Source organism: Odocoileus virginianus, chromosome 17 (assembly GCF_023699985.2).
Source record: "Odocoileus virginianus isolate 20LAN1187 ecotype Illinois chromosome 17, Ovbor_1.2, whole genome shotgun sequence".
Taxonomy (NCBI): domain Eukaryota; kingdom Metazoa; phylum Chordata; class Mammalia; order Artiodactyla; family Cervidae; genus Odocoileus; species Odocoileus virginianus.
Genome location: NC_069690.1, coordinates 26,335,891 through 26,358,356, shown reverse-complemented (window position 1 = coordinate 26,358,356; position 22,466 = coordinate 26,335,891). Strand labels below are relative to the sequence as shown.

Below are 22,466 nucleotides of genomic sequence, written 5' to 3'. Positions count from 1 at the left end.
CCCCATTTCCCAGAGTGGAATGGCAAGGCAACAGGCCAGCTGGACAGTGGGTTTATGCTGTGTCCCCTCTCCCCTGACCTCCACCCACCGGGGGCCCCCAGAACCAGTGCTAGTAATCCGCTGTCCATGGCCCTGCTCAGCAGGGTGCCCAGTGTTGTAGCCAATAGGGGTGGGCAGAAGGAAGGCTGATAAAAATCTGGGGGCCCCTCCCCTAACTTTCCTGGGGCCTTGGCTCAGGCTGGACTGGCTCCCCCACCCTGAAGTCTCCTCCATCCAATGCCTCTTCTACCCGCCCTCTCAGGGGCAGGCCCAGCACCCTGCCTATTGTCCCTCCCTGCCAGCTCTCAGAGGGCTCGCAGCCCAGACGCCTGCTCACTGGCCCCGGAGCACAGCCCCACCCCAGCCTGCCAGACTCCTGTCCTGCACCGGACCTGGTGCCACCCCCAACCTGGTCCGGGGCAATAGCTTTGCCAGCCTCTGGGTCCCTGCTTCACCTCTCCACCTCGGAAGGCTGATCTTTCCACTCCTGTCTGTGTCTGACTTTTCCTGCCAGGCTTGGGCCCCCCTGTGGCCCCCCTCACCGTGTCTGCGATTGAGCTCCCTTCCTGCCTCCTGAAGAGCAACCATGGCCACCTACAAAGTCAGGGTGGCCACGGGCACTGACTTCTTGTCAGGAACCATGGACTCCATCTCTCTGATCATCGTGGGGACTCAGGGAGAGAGCCATAAGCAGCTGCTGAACCACTTTGGGAGAGATTTTGCAACTGGTGCGGTGAGTGTGTGTGTGTGTGTGTGAGCGTGTGCCTGGGGAGAAAGGGGAGGGATGGAGGGGTACAGGGCTCTGAAAGCAGCGGGGCTCCAAGGTGGCTCAGAGGCCCCCACCCAAGACCTGGCTCCCAGCCTTCCTCCATCCCCTCCCCACCACCTGTCACCTCTCATTCCTTTGCCATCATCTCTCATTCCTCCCCCTGATCTTTCCTCACCTCTTTTTCTCTCTCCTTCTTCTCTCTCTCTGTCATCACTCACCCCACATCCCTCACCTCTCAACCCTCTCCCACTAGTTTCATCTCTCCTGCTTTCCAGTCTCTTTCCACCCCTTCTTCCATCATCCCTTTCCTGTTTCCTCTCTCACACTCTTCCTCATGCCTCCCTCTCCCATTCTTACTCATCCTTCCTAAATTAACACATTATTGACCAGGGGATTTTTTTGCAAAATAAGATCCATGGCCAGTGATTTGTTATGTAAGTGAGTACTGAACCATCTCTGGTAAATAATGTTCAGGTAACAAAAGACCTATTAATGTGTCTTTGGTCAATAAGTTGTTAAGCTTCAGCATCATTGGCTTAAATTTCCACTGGATTCTCTGTGTCATACAAGGCATCAGACCAGCCTGTCCAGCGGGGACTCTCCTGCTCTGTGATAAAAGGCCCCCTCTGCTGGGCCCTCAGCCTAATTTTGAGTCAGGTCCAGCCACTTGCTGCTATGTGACCTTAGCAGGTCACTCTATCTTTGTAGACATTTCTGAATCTCCACATCTTCACTGATAAATGGGAAGAAATGGAGGGCTGGTTGGACCACCTCTGCCCATTCTTAAGGATGTAGGAGGCTTGGGGGAGCTCTATTTAGACCCCTTGTACACCAGTCCATGGGGGTCTGCATGGCTCCTGCAGCCTCAGGTGGCTGGGGAGGAGGAGGTGGGAAGAGGGTATTTCAGGAGCCAAGGATGGAGAGAGGGAGAGCCTGGAGTCCTGCCCAGCTGGGGTCAGGCAGGTGGGAGGGGTCAGAGACCCCAAAAATCAGGTCATCCCGGTCTAGGGAGGTGAGCATCGCCCAGCATGAGTGGGGCCTGGGTGAGGGGGCAGGCAGGTGGGAGGCTGGCCTGCTCAGCTGGCCCTGTGCCCGCCCAGGTGGACGACTACACTGTCCAGTGTCAGCAGGACCTGGGGGACCTCATCATCGTCCGCCTGTTCAAGGAGCGCTACTCCTTCTTCCCCAAGAACCCTTGGTACTGCAACTACGTGCAGGTCTGTGTGCCCAATGGCCGCATCTACCACTTCCCTGCCTACCAGTGGATGGACGGCTACGAGACCCTGTCGCTCCGGGAGGCTACAGGTAAGTCCTCACTGTCTCCATCCCATACGATGAAGCCCCTCGCTCTGGCCTGGCCACCCCAGCATGGCCACCCCAGGCTCCCAGCCACCCAGCCAAGTGCCAGCCTGACTGGGGCACCCAGGAACACCGGTCACTCTCCCACACCAGCCACGGTCCATGCCGCTCTGCTGGGCCCGGCTCAAGGCTGCGGCCTGGAGGAACAAGGCGGGGGTGCTACTCTCTGGACCCCAGGGTCTGACTGCAGACAGCATTCTCAGAGCGGACTCTCCATTATCTCTACAGTCCTCCCCTCAATGCCCACAGGAAGCCTGGCGACTCTCAGACCTCAGGACTCTGATCGGATGCCCTATGTACGCCAAGCAGCAGGAGCTGCTGCTCTGAAGACTCCCTGTTACCCCCTCAGGGTGCTGTTATTGTAACAGGATGCCTTGTTACTCTGATAGGATCTCCCATGATTCTACCAGCTGCCTTGTTATTTTCTGAAGAAGCCCTGATGGTTCAGCAGTCCTCCAAGGCCGTACAACAGGAGGTCTTGTACCTTTTCATGATGCCCTGGATTTCTAATTGAGCATTTCTTAGACTGATGGGATGTTCTGTGGCTCCAACGGGCTTCCAATCACCCCAAAAGGACACCTCATTTCTCTCAAAGGACTCACTGCCCACTCCACCCCCTATTCAGTGAGGCTCCATCACAGTCCAATCCAAGGCCCTGTTACTCATATTGACTGTCAGAGTACTTTGAAGTGGCCAGTCAAGGCTGCCCCAGATGTTTTCCCAGCCACTTGATTGCTGCTATGAAAAAGAGACAGGACCTGAGGGCCCAAGTCCCTTGCATCCACCCCTGCATCTACCCTTGTGTGGCTGCTCCGAGGAGACTTCAATCTTGTCCTCTTTTGTTCCCTTCTCTCAACCAGCCATGCTCCTCTGGGCTCCTCCAGCCTCCTCCGAGGTAGATGAGAGGGGAGGCAGGGCTGAGGGAACCTCAGGGCGGGGAGCTCCTCCTCTCAGAGGCTGACCACCCCTCTCCCTTCTCTCATTTCCCCATGGCCAAGTCCTTGCCCTGGGAACAGGGGGTCAGGGCCTGAGCTGGGGAAAGGAAAGTCAGGGGCAGAAGGAGGCCGGCCTGGTCAAGTGGGGGCATAGGAGAGGGCCTCGCAGAGACGTGGAGCATCCTCCCACAGTGATAGGTCTGAGCAGCATGGAAACGCTGGGAGGCAGGCAGGAATGGGTTTGGGTGGGGCAGCTGCCATGAAATACCAGGGCAGGGAGACTTGAATGACCGGCTGGGACCTTCAAGGATGAAGGCTCCCACCCCAGGGATGAAACTGAACTGGGTCTGTGGGTTACACGACTCCAGATGGCATTGTTCACCCTGAGTGCAATGTGAGCTGAGGCAGATAGAAGGAGAAGGAAGGTGGCCTGTGAAGGAAAATGATGGGGAGGCAGTGATAGGCACCTGCCAGCCTGGGACTACCAGCCAGGATGTGAGTGTCAGCTTCACCACTTGCTGGGCATCTGGACTCATTTCCAAGTTCTTCTAAGTCTCAGTGTCCTCATTTGTCAAACTGGGCTGACAGCAGAACCTACTTCATGGGGTTGATGTGAGAAGCCAATGTTATTTCTGAAATTTTCCTTTTAACATGTTTGGACTGAGGTTGACTGCAGGGAACTGAAACTAGGGAAAGTGAAACTACAGTTAGGGGGACCCCCTGTATGTATTTACACAAATGTATCTTCATATATGTATATATTCTTTATACACTCACACATACCGTATGTTACATGATACATCCACCAGGGTAACTGCAAATATGTCAAATGTTTCTGCAAGCCAAAACTGTAGTTTCAGAGTGATTTAAATCAAGACCATATGCAGCCTCAGGTAAATTTAGATCAGGTTTTGTTGGCCAAGAAGTGTGTGCCTATTTGTGGAAAAAAATAATAATAAAAAACAAAAACTTGATTTTTGGACCTTTTGGAATTGTGGAGATCAGACTGTGGGCCTATAATAGTTATCTGCCTCATAATTTAAACTGTTCTTATGCAAATTAAATTATTGACATAAGTATTTTAGAAGGGCTTCCCAGGTGGTTCAGAATCCACAGGCAATGCAGAAGACCCGGGAGACTTGAGTTTGATCCCTGGTTCGGGAAGATGCCCCAGAGAAGGAAATGGCAATCCACTCCAGTATACTTGCCTGGGAAATCCCATGGAGAGAGGAGCCCGGCGGGCCCCAGTCCTTGAAGTTGCAGAGTTGGACGTGACTGAGCAACTAACACAATATTTAGAAAGTGCCTGGTACCCAGTAAGTTCTAAATAACTGTTAGGTATTCATGTTCCAGGAGTTCTAGAAGAGGGACTTCCCTGTAGCAGAGGCCCCTGGAAAGGTAGAGCAAGGACAGGGAAGGGTGGTCCATAACCTTTTGCTCCTTCATCTGAGTTTCTGGGAGAAGACACACCCTCTCTCTCCCAGGGTAAGCCTTCCCCATCCTTGGCCGTGTCCCACCTCCCCACAGCGCTGACTTTGAGGACAGAAGCTGAATTCTGGTCCCCGAAGTGGGCAGGGGCAGGCCGGGGCAGGGGCAGACCTTGAGCCTCCTCCTTGGTCTCCCTGCAGGAAAGACAGCAGCAGATGACACACTCCCGATCCTTCTGGAACACCGAAAGGAGGAGCTCAGAGCCAAGCAGGACTTCTACCAGTGAGCGGGGTGGGGGGCAAGGGCTGCGGGAGGTCAGGGCGCCAGCGGTGGCTGTGCCCTGGGATGGTGCGTGGCCATCAGGACCAACCGGCTCGGCTTCTGTCTGCAGCTGGAGAGTCTTTGTTCCTGGCCTGCCCAACTACGTACACATCCCCAGCTACCGCCCTCCTGCCCGGAGAAACCCCAACCGGCCGGAGTAAGGACCCGGGGCTGCCCAAGGGCCCCTCCCACGACTGACACCTGCCCTCTGCCCCCTCCCTGTGCCCTGGACCCCAGATGTCCAGCCCTGCTCTCCTACCTACAGGTGGAATGGCTATATCCCCGGGTTCCCGATTCTCATCAACTTTAAGGCCACCAAGTTCCTGGACTTAAATCTGCGTTACTCCTTCACCAAGACGGCCGCCTTCTTTTTCCGCCTGAGCCCCATGTGAGTGTGTGTGAGGGGCGGGTGCGAGGGCTCTTGTAAAGACTGTTGCTCCACGCCCGCCTCCACCACAGCATGGACGGGAGGGCAGCGGGAGCCGGAAAGAGAGGGTTAGGGAACCTTAGAGGTGACACTCGCAGACCTAGACATAGGAAGGCCTTGAGCTGTGCCACGGGGCGACCCTGAGACCCGCCCAGACTCAGGGACTCTAGAGACCCTGGGGGTGGGGGTGGGGCAGCCCTACCGCTGTCCCAGGGGCACTGGACCCCGTTTCTGACGGCTTCCCCCTCCAATCCCCTGTCATAGGGCATTGGGGTTCAAACTCCGCGGCCTGGTGGACAGCAAACGGTCCTGGAAGAAACTGAAGGACATTAAGAAAATTTTCCCTGGAAATAAATCTGTCGTCTTCGGTATGGGGTGGGAAAGAGAACGGGGGAGCGGAACGAGATCGGGCCCCAGGTGCTCGAGCCGAGGGCGGGAGGCAGGACCCCCGCCTGGGATGTGGGGTGGGAGCCGCAGAGAATCCGAGGCCGGAATTCGCACAGGCGAGCGCGCCCTCTGGCGGCTCCTCGGAAAACGCCGCCCTGCTCCCCTTGGGCGGCTCAACCCTAGGCCGGGAGCTTGGTTTTCCTCTTCTCTGTGGTCCATGGCCTTCCTCCCTCCCTCCCGGTCCTCAGCTCTCGTCCTCTCTGACCCTGAGGGGGAGTGGGTGGCGTCGTGACGTCCCCACGCTGTCCCCCCAGAGTACGTGGCTGAGCACTGGGCAGAGGACAGCTTCTTTGGGTACCAGTACCTCAATGGCATCAACCCAGGCCTGCTCTGCCGCTGCACGCGGATCCCGGACAAGTTCCCAGTCACAGACGACATGGTGGCCCCCTTCCTGGGCGAGGGAACGTGCCTACAAGCGGAACTGGAGGTGAAGCCCGCTCTAAGTTGAGCCCCCCACAGCCTCCCTTCCTCCCTCTCTCCTGGCGTCCCTGTCTCTCCCCACCTACTCCTCGGCAGACCCCCACCCCCCACCCCACTCCCCACCTCGGGTCCTGGCCAACCCCACACCTGGGGAGCCAGAGCACCCTGCACTCAAGGCGTGGGTCATGGGTACCACGTGTGGGGTGCCTACCTGTCCACTCATCACGGCTCCCCTCCAGAAGGGGAACATTTACCTAGCCGACTACCGCATCTTGGAGGGCATTCCCGCTGTTGAACTTAACGGCCAGAAGCAGTACCACTGCGCCCCACTCTGCCTGCTGCACTTTGGCCGGGAAGGGAACCTCCTGCCTATTGCCATCCAGGTGCCTGGGGTGCAGGCCTGGGGGTGGGGGCTGTGTGAGTGTGGCCAGCGGGTAAGCCTCTGTGTGTGCATGAAGAGATGTGTGATTGCATGGGCCGGTGTGTGTACTTGTATACTTCTATCTGTGTGAGTTTATGGTCAGTCGGTCAGCCTGTGTATGTGTGTGTGTATGTTAATTTTATGTCCCTGTGTGTGTATCTATTTGTGAAGGATTGCGCCTGTGTGAACCTGCATTATCTCTGTGTGGGCCTGTGTGCCTGTGTGAGTCTATGTTCCTGTGTGTGCATCTAAGAATACACCTATGTTTATATATGTTCCTGTCTGTGTGTGTGGCTAGTGGTGAGCCTGGTGTATTGTAAGCACCAGACTGAGTCTCTGAAGGTCCCTTCCTGGGTACATCTTTGTGCTGCCACTTGTATGCCCATGCTGCATAAAGTTGGGTCCCTGTGGGTGCACTCGTGTGTAAGCCCCAGTGTGTAGAGTGTGGCTACTGTGTCTATATGCACAGAAGTGACCAGGGAGGAGTAAGCCTGTCTCTTTGACTCCATTCATCCACCTGCTTGATAAGTCAATGCCTGCTGTGGCTTATCTGCTAGAAAAATTGTGCTAATCATACGTAGCCGCTGCCTCGAGAGTGTGGCCTGGCTGGAAGGGAAACTGGGATGCTTTCTTCCCAGAGGTTTCCACCAGGATCATGTCTGAATTAGTCACCCCTTGGGGTGGGAGTGGGGATCAGCCAAGTTCTGATGCTCCTGGCTTGTTAGTGGAACGGTGCAGGCTAGATTTCAATGAACCACTAACCCCTAGGGAGCTGGGTACCCTTGTGCACTGCACAACCTGCACAGCTGAATGTGGCGACTATGGGATTGAGGTAAGGATGGGTTTTCAGAGGAGGCAGATTTTTGAGCTGGTTCTTGTGGAATGAGTGGGAGCTTTCTGGTAGAGGAAGGGATGGGGGAAGGTACCACAGGCAGAGGGAAGAGCAGGAGCAGATGTGAGAGGGAGGGAAGGCCCTGGTGTGCTCAGAGGACCAGAAGGACTGGAGTGTAGGGGTTGGAGTTTTCACCCCCTGGTCTCCCTTCTGCCTCCCTCATGTAGTGGGGGCCCTTGTGTATGTGGGTCTATGCTCTCACCTAACACTTTCTCCTTCCTCACCCCCAGCTCAGCCAGACCCCCGGGCCCAACTGCCCCATCTTCCTGCCCAGTGACTCCGAGTGGGACTGGCTGCTGGCCAAGACGTGGGTGCGCTATGCTGAGTTCTACTGCCACGAGGGCATCTCCCACTTGCTGGAGACCCACCTCATCGCTGAGGCCTTCTGCCTGGCCTTGCTGAGGCAGCTACCCATGTGCCATCCCCTCTACAAGGTATGGGCTTGGGCCAAGGGGCCTCTGTGAAACATCGCTGGCCTCAGTTAGCCCCGGAAAGCTGCCTGGTTTGCTAAGGAGTCAGAAGGATTCCAGCTAGACTTGGGGAGGCAGCTTGGGGGGCTGTTGGGGGGGTCTGATGTTGCAGAAACAGGGAGTGCTGACATTCTACAGGGGATGACTTCAGCCCTCTCTCATCATCTTCCTTGCTCCCCCCAACAGCTCCTCATCCCCCACACCCGGTACACCATCCAGATCAACAGCATCGGGCGGGCTGTCCTCCTTAATGAAGGGGGGCTCTCCGCCAGGGTAAGACTTCTTTCTCCAACCCCCAAGACATGTGTTTCCCTTCTGGCCTTTGCAGTTCAACTAAAGCTGAACTTCCCAGCTGCCTTTAGATCATGAGTGGGCACGGAGGGAGGGGACCAGTTAAGACGGGTGCTGGGTCTGCCCGGCTGCAGAGGCCGAGCTGGGTGTGCTGGGCCTGAGTGCGAGGATCCCCAGACAGTGTGCTCCAGGGTCTGCCTGGTCCCTTACAGAGTATGTCCCTGGGCCTGTCGGGCTTTGCCGAGGCGATGGTGCGGGCTCTGTCGGAGATCAAGTACGAAAACCTCTACCTCCCCGATGACTTCGTGAGACGTGGGGTTCAGGACCTGCCGGGGTATTATTACCGGGAGGACAGCCTGGCAGTGTGGGATGCACTGGAGAGGTGAGCTCAGGGCAGCAGTGGGTGGTACTTGAGGTGGACATACCCTGGGATGTTACAGGGGGCCTGGGGAGCTTTTAAGGACCAGGGGTGCCCTCCTGGGGCTTAGGGATAAGGTCTGGAATGTGTGTGGGGATCACACATGTGCTCACACTCTGGGTGGGGCCTCTGAGGCCTGATGGCCCCCTTCTTTGCTTTGGCCCCCATCTGGCTCTGCTTGCCAGACCCTGTCTGGGCTCTGAGCTGCCTGTGGGCCTCATCTGATCCTTACTGGGAGCACTCTGAGAGTTTTCTGACCTTGCCCAGCCGTTCCTCTTGATACCTCTGCCCACCCACAGGCCTGGGGCTGCTCTGGGTCAGCCGATGCTGGGGCATTCTGAGGGAGGGGGGAGAACCATGGTAAGGGAAGGCACCAGGGGTTCAAACTGAGGTCCTGTCCCCCGGTCAGGTATGTGACAGAGATCATCACCTACTATTACCCGTGTGACGCCGCCGTGGAAGGTGACCTGGAATTGCAGTCCTGGGTGCAGGAGATATTCAAGGAGTGTCTACTAGGGCGTGAGAGTTCAGGTATGGGCCTGACCCCCAGCAGGGACCCAGGGCTGTGGCATGGGGTGGGCCCTCCCAGGCTGGGCTGAAGCTAGTCTCATTTTGGGCTGAAGGAGGCCAAAGAGAGCCCTGGGATTCGACAGAGCTCTTCGCTGGCCGCTGGAGCAGTGGCATCTCAGAGAGGTTGGGGAAGAAAGCCTGACTAGCTGGGGGTCCCTGTCTGAGCTCAGGGGGCTGTGGGTCATCTTGGTAGATACCAGGAGAAGTCCCACTCTCTTGCTTCAGGAAAAAAAAACAAAAACCTTTGTGGGCTGAGAAATGGGACATGAGTTCCAACAGGACAGGCCAGTGTCCTGGAGGCGGAGGAGCTAGTGAGGAGCAGGCAGGTTTCAGGAGAGGGAGGGGGTGGGGAGCAAATCCTGAAGATGTGCAACTTGGGCACCCACTCAACAAGTATTTAGTGAGCACCTACAGTGTGGTGAACACTGTACTGGTTACTGGGGAGGCCAAAGGGAATGAGACGCTGAAGGCGCTGCCCTTGAGTTGATCAGTATCCAGGGGTAGCCACTCACTGTAAACGGGCAGGTGCACTATGGTAAGACTGGTGCAGTTTGTGGGGAAGCCAGGAAGGGGCTGTAGGAACCCAGCGTGGGGCGGGGGAACCTACCCCAGGTTGGGGAGGGCTGGCAGGTAGAGAGTGAGGGGTGTGTAGCAGCAAGCTAAGATCTAGCTAAGATTTGCATGATGGGAGGTCAGCCAGGTGATGACAGAGGTGGGGTTGGAGAGTCCTGTCTTGGGAGCTGCATGTGGAAAGGCCTGAAAGCCAGACTGAGCAGAGTCAGTTCTGGGACTGCTGATAAGTCCCTGCAGCTGGGGTTCTGGGGCGGGGGGAGTGGGGCAGCCTCCTGTGAGATGAGGCTGAAGCCAGGAGCAGGGGCTGGGTGCTGCAGCCTGGTTAAGGAGTCTGGAACTCCTCTGAGTTCAGAGGGAGCCGTCGAGGGGTGTCTGGGGAGATGAAACGTACACAGTAGGATGTCAGACTGCACTGGTGGTCAGGGAACAGTTTGGGAAGCTTCTGTGGTGTCCAGGAGGGAGATGACAGGGACCTGCCCTGGGAAGGGGCTCTGGGGATGAAGAGGATGCCAGAGCTAGTTGGGAGACAGAAATGATAGGACTTGCTGACTGGTTTGGGTTTGTCAGTGGGGGCTGAGTGGTGGGAGGGAGGAGCCAAGGGTGACTCCTGGGTTTTGGGCTTTTGAAACTGGGTGGATGGTGTGTATCATTCTTTGAGCTGGGGGCCTGGAAGGAGGAACAGTTGAAGGAGGAAGATGACAGGTCTGGTTTGAATGTGTTGGGCTTTTGGAACCTGGGGTCACCATGGCAACCAGAGCTAGGTGCTCAGGTGGGGCACAGGAAAGAGAAGCAATTTGGAGAAGCCCCTGAGGACATTTGGCCAAGGCCCAGTTGAACCCTACCTTGGGGATGGGGGTGGTTTGTGGCCAAACAAGGGCCAAACAGGCAGGTTGGGGGCAGCCTGGAGTGCTGGAAGAACAAGGTGAGCTGGGCTTGGCCATGCCCTCTGTGGGCCAGCCAGGACCTGGGCAGCACTGATGTGGCCTGGGCCTTACCCGCCTGCACCTGCCCTCCCATCAGGCTTCCCCACATGCTTGCGAACTGTGCCTGAACTGATCCGATATGTCACCATTGTCATCTACACCTGCTCTGCCAAGCATGCAGCTGTCAACACAGGGCAGGTACCTGGACGCTCCAGCCTCTGCCCCAGGCCCAGACTTGACCTTAATCCCAGCCCTAACATCTGAATTCTGCCTCAGCCATAATCCCCAGTCTGGCCCAGATCTGTCTCAACCAGAGTCCCCAGTTCAATCCCCACCTCCATGGACACCCAAGGGTCTCTGACCCAGAGACCTCTGACCCAGAAGCCCCTCTCTACTCCACCTCCAGTTGGAATTCACCGCCTGGATGCCCAACTTCCCCTCATCCATGCGGAACCCACCAATACAGGCCAAGGGGCTGACCACGCTGGAGACCTTTCTTGACACATTGCCGGATATTAAGACCACATGCATCATCCTACTGGTGCTTTGGACACTCAGTCGGGAGCCCGATGACAAGGTGTCCTGGGCCCGGGGGTGCAAGTGGGGGTGGGGAACCTCTGAGCAGAGGCAGGCGGCTGGGGAGCTGGGAGCCCAACGAGAGGGGGGTGTCAAGGGCAAGAGGCAGGGAGGGAGGCTGCTGAAGGGGAAGGGCTGAAGGGGTGGGGCTCCATTCCAGCCGCCTGGTTCTGTGCCTGCAGCGGCCCCTGGGCCACTTCCCGGACATCCACTTCGTGGAGGAGGCCCCGCGGAGGAGCATAGAGACCCTCCGCCAGCGTCTGGCCCAGATCTCACACAACATCCGCCAACGCAACAAGTGTCTCCCCATCCCCTACTACTACCTGGACCCCATGCTGATCGAGAACAGCATTTCTATATAGCACAGCCCCTTTCCACTCCCCTTTCCTGCCTTGCACCCGCCTGTTTTCCAATAAAATCACTGCAAACACAAGCCCGGGGTCTGTGTCTGTGTTTATTGTGGGTGCAGGCCGGGGCTGGGGCACGCTGCACTCACAAGGTGATGCTTTTCCCACTAAAGCCTGGTCCAGGTATTCATACGGCAGCGCCAGGCCCGGGTTTTGCTCCCGGGTGTCCCGTGAGATATAGGTCAGGTGGCTGTGGAAGACAGAAGTCTTCATCCTCGGGGCCTCCTCGGTGAAGTGCTTATCAGGGTAGATGCCCAGGCACCGCTGGGGACGGCAGGAGAGAAGGCTGGAGCTCCTGACCCACAAGCCTTGGCCCCATCTTTCAACCAAAAGCTATTCTGATCCACCTGGAGTCCCCTGGGCCCCAGACCACCAGAAAATTCACCCAAGGGCACAAACCACCACCCAAGTCCCACTCACCTACCTAAGAACCCAGACCACCCAAGACCCATTCAACTTGAAACATAAGCCCCCCATCCAGTCTAGGCAAAAGAACACCCTCCATCCAGCCTACCCAGACCTCCCAAGCCATGAGCCCTTTGAAACCCAGACCACTCTAAGTTCCACCTACTCAGAGCCCCTGCCACCCTAAACCACACCCCCCCAACTACATCACTCCAGGCCCCGCCCCTCAAGAAGCCCAGTCTGCTCATGCACCCTCCAAGTAATGCAGTGTCCCCAGCAGCCTTTCTTCACCCTACTCACTCTCCGGGAACCTGAGATCCCACCCCACTCCACCCCACCCTGGACCTTACAGTGTTCTTCATTTCATCGCTGACACTCCAGAAGAGCTCAAGTGAGTGGTATGTGATGTTGACCTCAGGAGTGAGGCCACCAGGCTTGTCGGGCTCTGGCCTTTGGAGGTAGGCGGGGGGAGCCAGATGATGTTGGGAGAATTGGGCATCCAGCCACTGAAATCAAATTGACACCCCCAGACTCAGTAAGCACAGGGCTGCCAGGGCTCCTGCTAGGCCCACATCCCCCATGACCTGGTTTGTCCCCCCACAAAGTCTCCCCTCACCTGACAAGTATTGACAGCAATGTGTTGGGCTGAGCAGCTGAAGATGGTCATGGTGAGAAACTCGATCAGGTCAGCACAGCTGTCCAGGCTGGAAGACGCCACTGGATAGAGACAGGGCGGAGGCAGCAGAGCTGAAACCCGAGGTCTGCTGTCCTGTGAAAGTGGGGTCTCAAGGGTGGCTGGCAGGTGTGAACTCTTCATCTGAGCTCATGTGGCTAAGAAATTCCTTCTGGAAGATCTTCCTGACTCAGGCCTGCAGCTCTGACTCCTTGCTCACAGCATGGTTGTCGGGGTAGTAGATGCCAACGATGGGAGGGGGGCAGAAGTATGTGGTGACACAGTTGGGAGCCTGTGCTGCCCCGGGGTGGGGGTTGGAAGAGGCCACTGAAACCAGCTGCTCTAACAGGAGGAAACTGAGGCCAGAGAAGGAAAACGGGAAACTGCACATTCTAGGAAGCGCCCAGCCGAGCTTCAAGCCTGGAGGCTTCGGTCTCTACTAGGGCGCTGAGAGCCACAGTTGGTCTGCAGTTGTGTTTTGACTGACTACCAAGGTTTTTGGTTTCTTTTTAAAGTTGAATCTGTGGCCAACATTTAAATATTAGAAAATGACTGGTTTCTCTCAAAAAAAATCTAAAGCTCTCATTTTAGTCATAGTTGAGTCACCATTGTCCTCATCTGAGAAACGTGAGTGGCCAGCTAGCCAGTCTCTGTCCACCCTCTTTCCTGCTCACGGGCCCTGTAGGCTTCGGCATTCCAGTCATCTAGGCCACATCAAACCACGAAGAAGGATTGGACCCCAGGCCCCTCTCTGTTGAGACAGGGATGCTGCTGTCCATGTTCCCCGCTAGTTCCCAAAGGGCAGAGCAGGGCCTGCCCCACTCACCACCGCGTCCACCCCCAGCCATGGCAGAGCCCAAGAGCCATTGCTAAGAAGAGCTCTGACACGGGCATCTCCAGCTTGCAAATTCATTGTGGGGAGTCCCTGAGGACTTCAAGGGGACGGGTGTATAAGCCAGGCTTGAGCAAGAGGCAGTGTTTGGATAGGGAGAGAGAGAGAATCAGGGTGCCTAGCCTCCCTAGGGTCCATGTATGCTGAGCAGGAAAAGTGGAAGGTAGGGGGAAGCCTCTAGGGAAGAGATGCCATGTGAAACTTTCCTTTCATGTGACGAAAAATGAAGCCAAGTGAGGCTCATGAAGTAGAGCCATCACAGAGCCCAGTGCCCAAGGGAGGTGGTTATGCTCAAGAACTGCAGGGATGGGGACCCAAAAAGAAGCCAGACATCTAAAACACCAGAGGGAGAGAGGGACATCCCAAGGAGGTCTCCAAGTGAAGGAGACTTAGAACGGAAGTCTAGAGACAAGGCAACTGTTTTTGAGCAGAATAATTATAATAGCTAATGCTCAAAGAGCATATCATATTCACCTGTGATTTGTGCTAAGGGGTTTACATTTAATACTGATAATAACCTTTGAGTTAGGTCTCCTATCAGCTCCATTTTCAGCTGAGAAAACAGTTCAGTCAGCTCAGTCACTCAGTCGTGTCCGACTCTTTGCAACCCCATGGACTGCAGCATGCCAGGCCTCCCTGTCCATCACCAACTCCCGGAGTTTACTCAAACTCATATCCATTGAGTTAGTGACACCATCCAACCATCTCACCCTCTGTTGTCCCCTTCTGCTCCTGCCTTCAATCTTTCCCAGCATCAGGGTCTTTTCCAATGAGTCAGTTCTTCCCATCAGGTGGCCAAAATATTGGAGTTTCAGCTTCAACATCAGTACTTCCAATGAATATTCAGGACTGATTTCCTTTAGGATGGACTGGTTGGATCTCCTTGAAGCCCACGGGACTCTCAAGAGTCTTCTCCAACACCATAGTTCAAAAGCATCAATTCTTTGGTGTTCAGCTTTCTTTATAGTCCAACTCTCACATTCATACATGACTACTGAAAAAACCATAGCTTTGACTAGATGGACGTATGTTGGCAAAGTAATGTCTCTGCTTTTTAATATGCTGTCTAGATTGGTCATAGCTTTTCTTCCAAGGAGCAAATGTCTTTTAATTTCATGGCTGCAGTCACCATCTGCAGTGATTTTGGAGCCCCCCAAAAATAAAGTCTGTCACTGTTTCCCCATCTATTTTCCATGAAGTGATGGGACCAGATGCCATGATCTTAGTTTTCTGAATGTTGAGTTTTAAGCCAACATTTTCACTCTCCTCTTTCACTTTCATCAAGAGGCTCTTTAGTTCTTCTTCACTTTCTGCCATAAGGGTGGTGTCATCTGTATATCTGAGGTTATTGATATTTCTCCCAGCAATCTTGATTCCAGCTGTGCTTCATCCAGCCCAGCAATCTTGATTCCAGCTGTGCTTCATCCAGCCCAGCAATCTTGATTCCAGCTTGTGCTTCATCCAGCCCAGTGTTTCTCAGACACAAAGAGGTTAACTGACTTGCCTAAAGTCACACAGCTAGGAAGGAAGTGGAGGCAGGAAAGGACTGTAAGACAGCAGCGTGTCTGGGGAGAAGATGGAGAAGAAGTCAAAGAACAAACCAAGACAGATGGAGCCAAGGGTGAGGTGTGGAGCCCTCAGGGTCTGGGGAGCTTCACCTCTCTATGGCTGCCCAGATGCAGAGCTCGTTGTCTCAGTAATAGTAGTTGGCAAGGTCCTGAACCTCATGGTCAGCCAGTTGGTAGGGCAGAGGGAACGGTAGGTGAGTTTCCAGCTCTTTGGCCATCAGTTCCAGGCTGCCCAGCGGTCCCACTGACATTATCTGTAATGAGCAGACAGTCCACAGCTTCCAGGAGCAAGGGACTCAGGACCAGCCTTGGCCCCTTCCTGGCTTTCTCTGCTGACCACCAGAATCCCAGGCCTGACCTGGTCAGCTGAACTTTCCTGGTGCAAAGAGCCTAGTGCAGCCATAAAGGTTGATGTGGAAATGCAGTGGAGATGAGGAATGAGCAGCTGGGGAGAACGAGTCTGAGGTTAGATGAGGCAGCTCCAGGTCCCCCGCAGCTCTGGACACTGAGAGGCAGGGTCCCTTACCTTGAAGATGGGGTGGCACATGGGCGGCTGCCATAGCATGTCCAGAGCAAAGGTTTCCATCAGATAGTGGGTTCGAAGCAGATGTGTGTTCATTTCATGCACCAGGAACTCTGCATGTTGCACTCAGGTCTTGGCCAGGGGTTAGTCCTCAGGCGAGTTGCTGGGCTCAAAGATGGGGCTGTCTGGGCCAGATGTTTGGGAGAGCTGGAATTGGGGGTATAGGGGAGGCGGGTGGGTGTCAGGCAGAAACTGGGTGCAGTAAGTGTGACCTGTCACCCTGCCCATGGGGCCAGATCACATGGTCAGCTCCCTTACTAGCCGAGTGTCCCCAGGAAAGTTAATTAACCTCCTTGTGACTCAGGTTCCTTATCTGTAAAATAAAGTTGATGATCATAATCTTTCTCATTGGGTTGATCTGAGGATTTAATGAGTTAATGCTGATGAAGTACTGAGAACAGTCCTGGGCACACAGTAAACTCCAGGGGAGTGTTTCCTGCATGTGATCACATCCACTACAAGAGAGGAAACACTGCTGAGAGGTAAAATGATCAAAGGCCACCTTGCTGACACACGTGGGAAAGGCCAGTTGAGGGCTCCTGGGACCAGCACAGAGTCATGCAGCTTCCTGGTTGTGTGCGGCAGGGGCTGGGAGGGGCTGGGGAGGAGAGGATGGGGAAGAGGGCTAGACAGGGGCAGTCCTGGGAGCCTGAGGGAAGCAGCGAGGGGTAGGGGCACTCTCAAGTATTTAACTGGTGTGCTGTGTATGCTTAGTCGCTCAGCCGTGTCCAACTCTTTGTGACCCCATGGACTGTAGCCCACCAGGCTCCTCTGTCCATGGGGATTCTCCAGGCAAGAATACTGGAGTGGGTTGCCATGTCCTCCTCCAGGGGATCTTCCTGATCAAGTGATCAAACCCAGGCCTCCCACATTGCAGGCAGATTCTTACCATCTGAGCCACCAGGGAAGCCCAAGAATACCTGTGGGTTAGCCTATCCCTTCTCCAGACACAAGAATCAAACCAGGGTCTCCTGCATTGCAGGCAGATTCTTTACCAGCTGAGCTACCAGGGAAGCCCCAATTTAACTGGAAGTGGTGGACTGCCTGCAATGTGGGAGACTTGGGCTGAATCCCTGGGTCGGGAAGATCCCCTGGACAAGGAAATGGCAACCCACTCCACTGTTCTTGCCTGGAAAATCCCATGGATGGAGGAGCCTGGCAGGTTATAGCCCATAGGATTGCAAAGAGTTGGACATGACTGAGTGACTTCACCACCACTTTTTAATCTTATTCCCTGGAGCCAGTGGGGTATTCTAGCCCAGGGCCAAAAAAAGAGAGAGATTTCTGCCTGAATATTGGAGATATTGGCTGTGGCCAGCCCCAAACTTCAAGGACAGACAGGGAGAGAGGGAGCCTGGCTGGGGGATGGCACCTTTGGACAGGAGGCACCCTCAGGGGTGAGGGCTCCACTGTCCTGGTAGCCCAGAGTTGGAGGAGACGGCAACTCTGAGGAGCACTTTGTTCACCAGTTGCAGGGCATCCTCAGAAACCAAGAAAAACAATTTTCTGAATGGTGAGGTCCCGCCAAATGCAAGGAGCCTGGAAAAGCACCAGGAGAGAGCATTCTATACTGAGCCCTGCCCGCTCCATCTTCGCCCTTGAAGAATAACACACCTCCCTCCAGGGATGAGCAAGAGACATTGACTTAAAGCGGTGGCTGAGCTAGCTGGGAAAGGAGTGGGAGAGGGTGAAGGGTAGTCAGGGCTGGGTGGAAGAGAAGGGATCCGGGTGACTGGGAGTCAGGGCATCTGGGCTTCTGAAGATACCCGGAGGTGAGGGAAGGTTGCCTGGACCCCCTGCACTCCTCACCTCTAGCTCAGCCTGAAGACTGGTCCTGGGGCCCAGCATGGGAGCCACCATGGCATCAGTGACAGGGAAGTTCTTGGAGAGGTGGTGACGGTGTTGGATCGGGACCAGGTTGAGGCCATTCAGGAACTAGTAGGCAAAGAAGGTGTCCTTTTTCCAGTGCTGAAACACATACTCTGCAGGAGGTGGGTGTGCAGAGGGTAGTCCTGGAGACCAGGGACCCAAGTCCCCTTCCTCCAGCACTGCCACTACTCCCAGGACCCAGATCTCCAGCTTCCAGCACCATCACTTCAGGATGCTCCCTTTCTCCTGCCCCAGCTAGATGGATGACATCACTAGCGAGTGGTTTCTCAGAAAACAAGGGGTCAGAATTTGGAGTCAAATTCAAAAGGAGTTACCCACTCTTTCAGCCCCACCCATTTCTGGGGGAACCTCAGGTACTCTGATATGCACTGACAGCATTTGGGATTTGAGTAGAATTTGAGAAAGTCAGAAGAGTGAGGAATGCTGGACAACAGCAGTGTCCAAGCCCATTCTGCTTTGGCTTCTGAACTATGAAGGGTTCTAGTTCCCTGTTAAAATTAAAACTCACCAGGACAAGGACTGATTCTCCTGCACCTTTGCCCTGGAACAGTCTGGCTAATTTGTTAAACTAGAACAATCATTGAGAAAGAGAGTTTTCATCATCTTGGGGTGTGGCAACAGTGCTAGTTTTTTTTTAATGGTTATTTATTTATCGGGCTGCATTGGATCTTAGTTGTGGCACACGGCATCTTCAAGTTTCATTTCAGCACGCAAACTCTTAGTTGCATCACATGAGATCTAGTTCCCTGACCAAGGATGAAACCCGGGCCACCTGCATTGGGAACGTGAAGTCTTAGCCACTGGACCCCAAGGATCATCCATGGCTTTTTTTTTTTTGGTTCAGTGGTTTTTGAACTGAGGTTCCACATGTATAGTTTGGACCCATAGTGCACCCAGGAAGAGACACAGATATTGGGGAGTGGAAACTCCTAAATCCTTTGAGTTAGCCTGGTTTTCAAGCCTGCATGCAAGGCACAAGGCCTCCAAAAGGTAGATGGCAATTTGAAAGGAAAAAGTCTTTCTGCTTCAGGTGTTTTTTGCTGATGGCTGAGGATATTCATGAGATGCATGTTTCCAAGTGTTCAGAACAACTAACTGTTGGGGACAGTTTGAAGATTTAGTTACAAAGTCAGAGGAGGGTGATGACCAGCAAGCAGACCCACAGGGCAGAGGCTGCAGGCTTTCAGAAATGGCGAAGATAGAGCAGATAGCAGGAAAGTGTTTGTACTTGTATTAACAAAGAAGGAGGGTTTTTAGAAGTTACTTCCAAGTCATTCTTGCTGAAGCCCTGACGGGTGAGAATGGCTCCAAGAACAGTGGGCCTTAGTCCACCCTGAGGGAGGCGGGGAAGGTGTTGGGTGGGGCAAGCAGGCTCACAGGGAGAGGATGCAGCCTTTCTGATCCACTTCTTTGGTGACTGAGTAGCACAGGCTGAGATCAAGCTCCTTGAGGTTTTCAGCATCCAGGCAGTGGGGTATCCCTGGGAAAAACTCAGTTCACCTGTAACAGGCAGAGGTGGAGATGGGAGTGAGGTGCTGGTGGCCGGAACACACCCTTCGGGGCTGGAAAGTGTAACAGGGGATGGGCTCCTGGGCCTGGTTGTACAAGGGAGGACTTTGGGACGGGAAGCTCAGGCATGGTGAGGTGGGCAGAGGGCTGTCCCAAGACTTGGAGCTCCTCATGTGTGTGCTGTTGTAGGGGTGGAGGGGGTCAGATCTGAGGCTCAGCTGACCTCAGCAAACAGGAGCAAGTGGTCCCCCTGTTAGCCAAAAACTAAGAAGTGGGGATCCTAGGGACAGCCAGCCTGAAGTCTCCTTGAACTGCTCATCGGTATTTCTGCTGCCTCGCCATAATCTCTGCCTGGCTCTGAGCACAGAGCAGAGGGTGGCTGTCCTGCCAGACGACTATGGTTGGGAGGGGGAAAATGTAAGAGGGGAACCTGGCCCCAATCCTCAGCACCCCAGCCTCTCCCTCTCCTCTCCTCAGACCTGGGGTGGGGCAACTCTGGTCTGGAGCATCAGTCAGCCTCTGGCTTCCCTGTCTCTTTTACCTCTACCCGGAGGGTGGAGAAGCCCCTCCATCCCAGGCAGACCCCGCCTCAGCAAACTGCAGCCTGCTCCCTCCCAGTCACTGACGCCAGCTCAACAGCTGAGGCCAATGGGAAGGGGGGGGCAAAGAACAGAGCTGGAGAGAAGAGCAGGGTGTGCTGACCATTTTCATGCCCTTCTTCTGTGTGGCCCCAGTTGCCTGCCTCCCCAACCTTTCCCTTGCTTCCCGTGTGGCTCAGCTGACCTGGGTGCAATCCCTGTGTTGGGAAGATCCCCTGGAGAAGGGAACAGCTACCCACTCCAGTGTTCTGGCCTGGGGTCACAAAGAGTCGGACACGACTGAGTGACTCGCGCTTGCACTTTCTTTCCACCCTTTCCCACCACTTCACAGTCTGGTCTCTTCCCACCAGGCCCACCCTCCTCCACTCACTACACCCAACCCCCTACCTGATACTCTTGTCTGAACCACTGGTTCCTCCCCACCACTGGTTCCTCCACCAGCTCTGTCCTCGAGTCAGTATCATTTCTCCCAACCATTACTCCTTCCCAGAGGACCCTACTGTCACCCCCAGCTGGTCTCCCCTCCTCCACCTTCCCCTCCTCCCACCAGTGGCCACACCAGTGCACAGGTGCCCTCTCTGGCCCACGACCCGCACTAGCATCCCTCAGTGGGAGGGCCCCAGCCCGTCCCCCACTCATCTGTCCCTCCCGCAGCACCTGGCTGCCCTCGCCCTCTAGCCACTGGTAGCCGTGGAAGCGGAGGGGCGCGCCCCCCGGGCAGCATGAGCTGGAGCCACCGGCAGAACCAGGCGTCCCATGCCGAGGGCGGGGGGAGGCCCGGGCAGTGCTGGGGGCGCCTTGCGCACGCGCACCAGCAGCACCGGGCCCACGTCCTGGGGGGCCGTCACCTCGAAGTCCATGGGGGTTTGAGTGCGAGGGGGTCTCGGCCAACACCGCACTCATTGCGTCTTGGCGGAAGTCCTTCCCGAAGCCGTCCAGCCTCAGGCGGGAGCTCTCGTCTGGGGTCCCATCCAGGCTGACCGACACTCTGTCCCAGGTCCCCGAGCCCAGGAGGGAGCCGGTGGCCACACGCACAGTGTACTTGCTCATGACTTGCCGTCTAGGGGTCGGAGGTGCTGCAGGGAACCAGGCAGGGTTGGCTGGCTGTAGGAGGGAGAGGATGGAGAAGGGGTGGAGAGTCGTGGGAGGTGGGGCGTGTGGTTCCGCGAGGCCCCGTGTGCCAGGCTGGGGCCCCGTGGCTTGTCCCTGCCAGGATTCTCCCCTGGAGCTGCGACCCCAAAGCCCACCCAGCACCTCTCCGCCGCCCAGGCCCGCTCCGGCAGCCCGCCGTCTAACCTTAGCTCCTCTTGCTGTCTAAGGGGCTCTGCCTCCCTGCAAAGGGGTCTGCTTAAGGTTACTCCAGGTAACTCCGCCTCCTCCGTGTCCACACCTTTGCCACTGGACATTCCGGCTAATTTGTTAAGCCAGAATGCCTAGCCCGTGGGGGGGAAGGGACATAACCACTGTCTTTATAGCACGAATGACCCCGTGTCCTTCCGCTGCCGGCCAGGCCCTCTCTCCATTTCTGCGCCTGTGGTCTGGTGCCTATCCTCAGAGCTTTCTCGGTAGGGGCGTGATCTGTTGCATCCTCGCTGGGTAGTGATCCCAGGCCTCCAGGAAGTCTAGTATGGATAGGGGAGACAGCAGGGGTACACAAATGTGGGGCAGAGGCTGGAAGAGGACCTGGCACTGAAAGAAAGGACGCAGGCTATAGGCACTGCAAGGATGGGGCGTCCAGCCCCTCCCTCCAGCCTGTATAAAGTATAAGTTTCAGTTTCAAAGTATAAGTTTCAAAAAAATTAAAACCACGATTCATACAGATCAGAGTGAACACAAAGCAAAGCTGAATGGCACAAAGTGGAGAGGGCTGGTAATCATCATCAAAGTGGTAATGCTGGTTCCATGAACAGTTGAGGAGCTGCTATTTGCAGGCAATTTTATAAAGGATGTTAAGTATAAAATTACTGAGTGAGATACCAAACTAGCTACTGTCCTACACGGTGATAAACTACCTCCTTTGGAATTCTTTTATTTTACTGGACAGAAATCATTTGCCTCTCTACCAGACACAAGTTATGTGAACTTTACATAAACTAGCAAAATCAAGCAATGGTACGTTCTTCTAGAAAACTATCCTTGAAAGGACAGGCAGTTGTCCTGTTGATCAGTTTTGGATAGTTTTTTCTTTTTAGAGATTTATTTATTTTTGGCTGCACTGAGACTTCAGCGCGCAGGCTCTAGTAGCCGAGAGCGAGGGCTACTCTTCGCGGCTGTGCTTGGGCTTCTCATTGTGGTGGCTTCTCTTGTTGCAGAGCGCAGGCTATCGGGAGCTCGGGCTTCAGTAGTTGTGGCTTGTGGGCTCTAGAGCGCAGGCTCAGTAGTTGTGGTACATGGGCTTAGTTGCTCTGCAGCATGTGGGATCTTCCTGGACCAGGGATTGAACTTGTGTCTCCTGCACTGGCAGATGGATTCTTACCCACTGTGCCACCAGAGAAGTCCCATGGAGATATATATATATATATATATATTTTTTTTTTTTTTTTCTTAATAAGGCTGTTCCTATGGGTATATCAGGCAATCAAATAGATCTCTTTTTCTGGGATTTCCCCCACCCCTGTCCCCTGCCTTCACTCTCAACTTAAAGTCCCCATTCCCTTATGC

The 22,466-nt window shown here is 55.1% G+C and overlaps 1 protein-coding gene and 1 pseudogene across 1 annotated transcript; one reads left to right on the top strand and one right to left on the bottom strand.

The window, feature by feature from the left end:
* Nucleotides 1-381: 381 nt before the first annotated feature.
* Nucleotides 382-11,712, top strand: ALOX12B (arachidonate 12-lipoxygenase, 12R type). Its single transcript, XM_070478411.1, has 15 exons — nt 382-772; nt 1,909-2,113; nt 4,731-4,812; nt 4,922-5,008; nt 5,117-5,239; nt 5,543-5,646; nt 5,980-6,152; nt 6,385-6,528; nt 7,689-7,892; nt 8,115-8,201; nt 8,432-8,601; nt 9,047-9,168; nt 10,801-10,901; nt 11,110-11,280; nt 11,462-11,712. The coding sequence occupies exons 1-15, from the start codon at nt 626-628 to the stop codon at nt 11,639-11,641; spliced, it is 2,100 nt and encodes a 699-aa protein (XP_070334512.1). The 5' UTR covers nt 382-625; the 3' UTR covers nt 11,642-11,712.
* On the bottom strand, nt 11,698-20,855 carry LOC110121768 (uncharacterized; annotated as a pseudogene).
* Between the last annotated feature and the right edge of the window lie 1,611 nt (nt 20,856-22,466).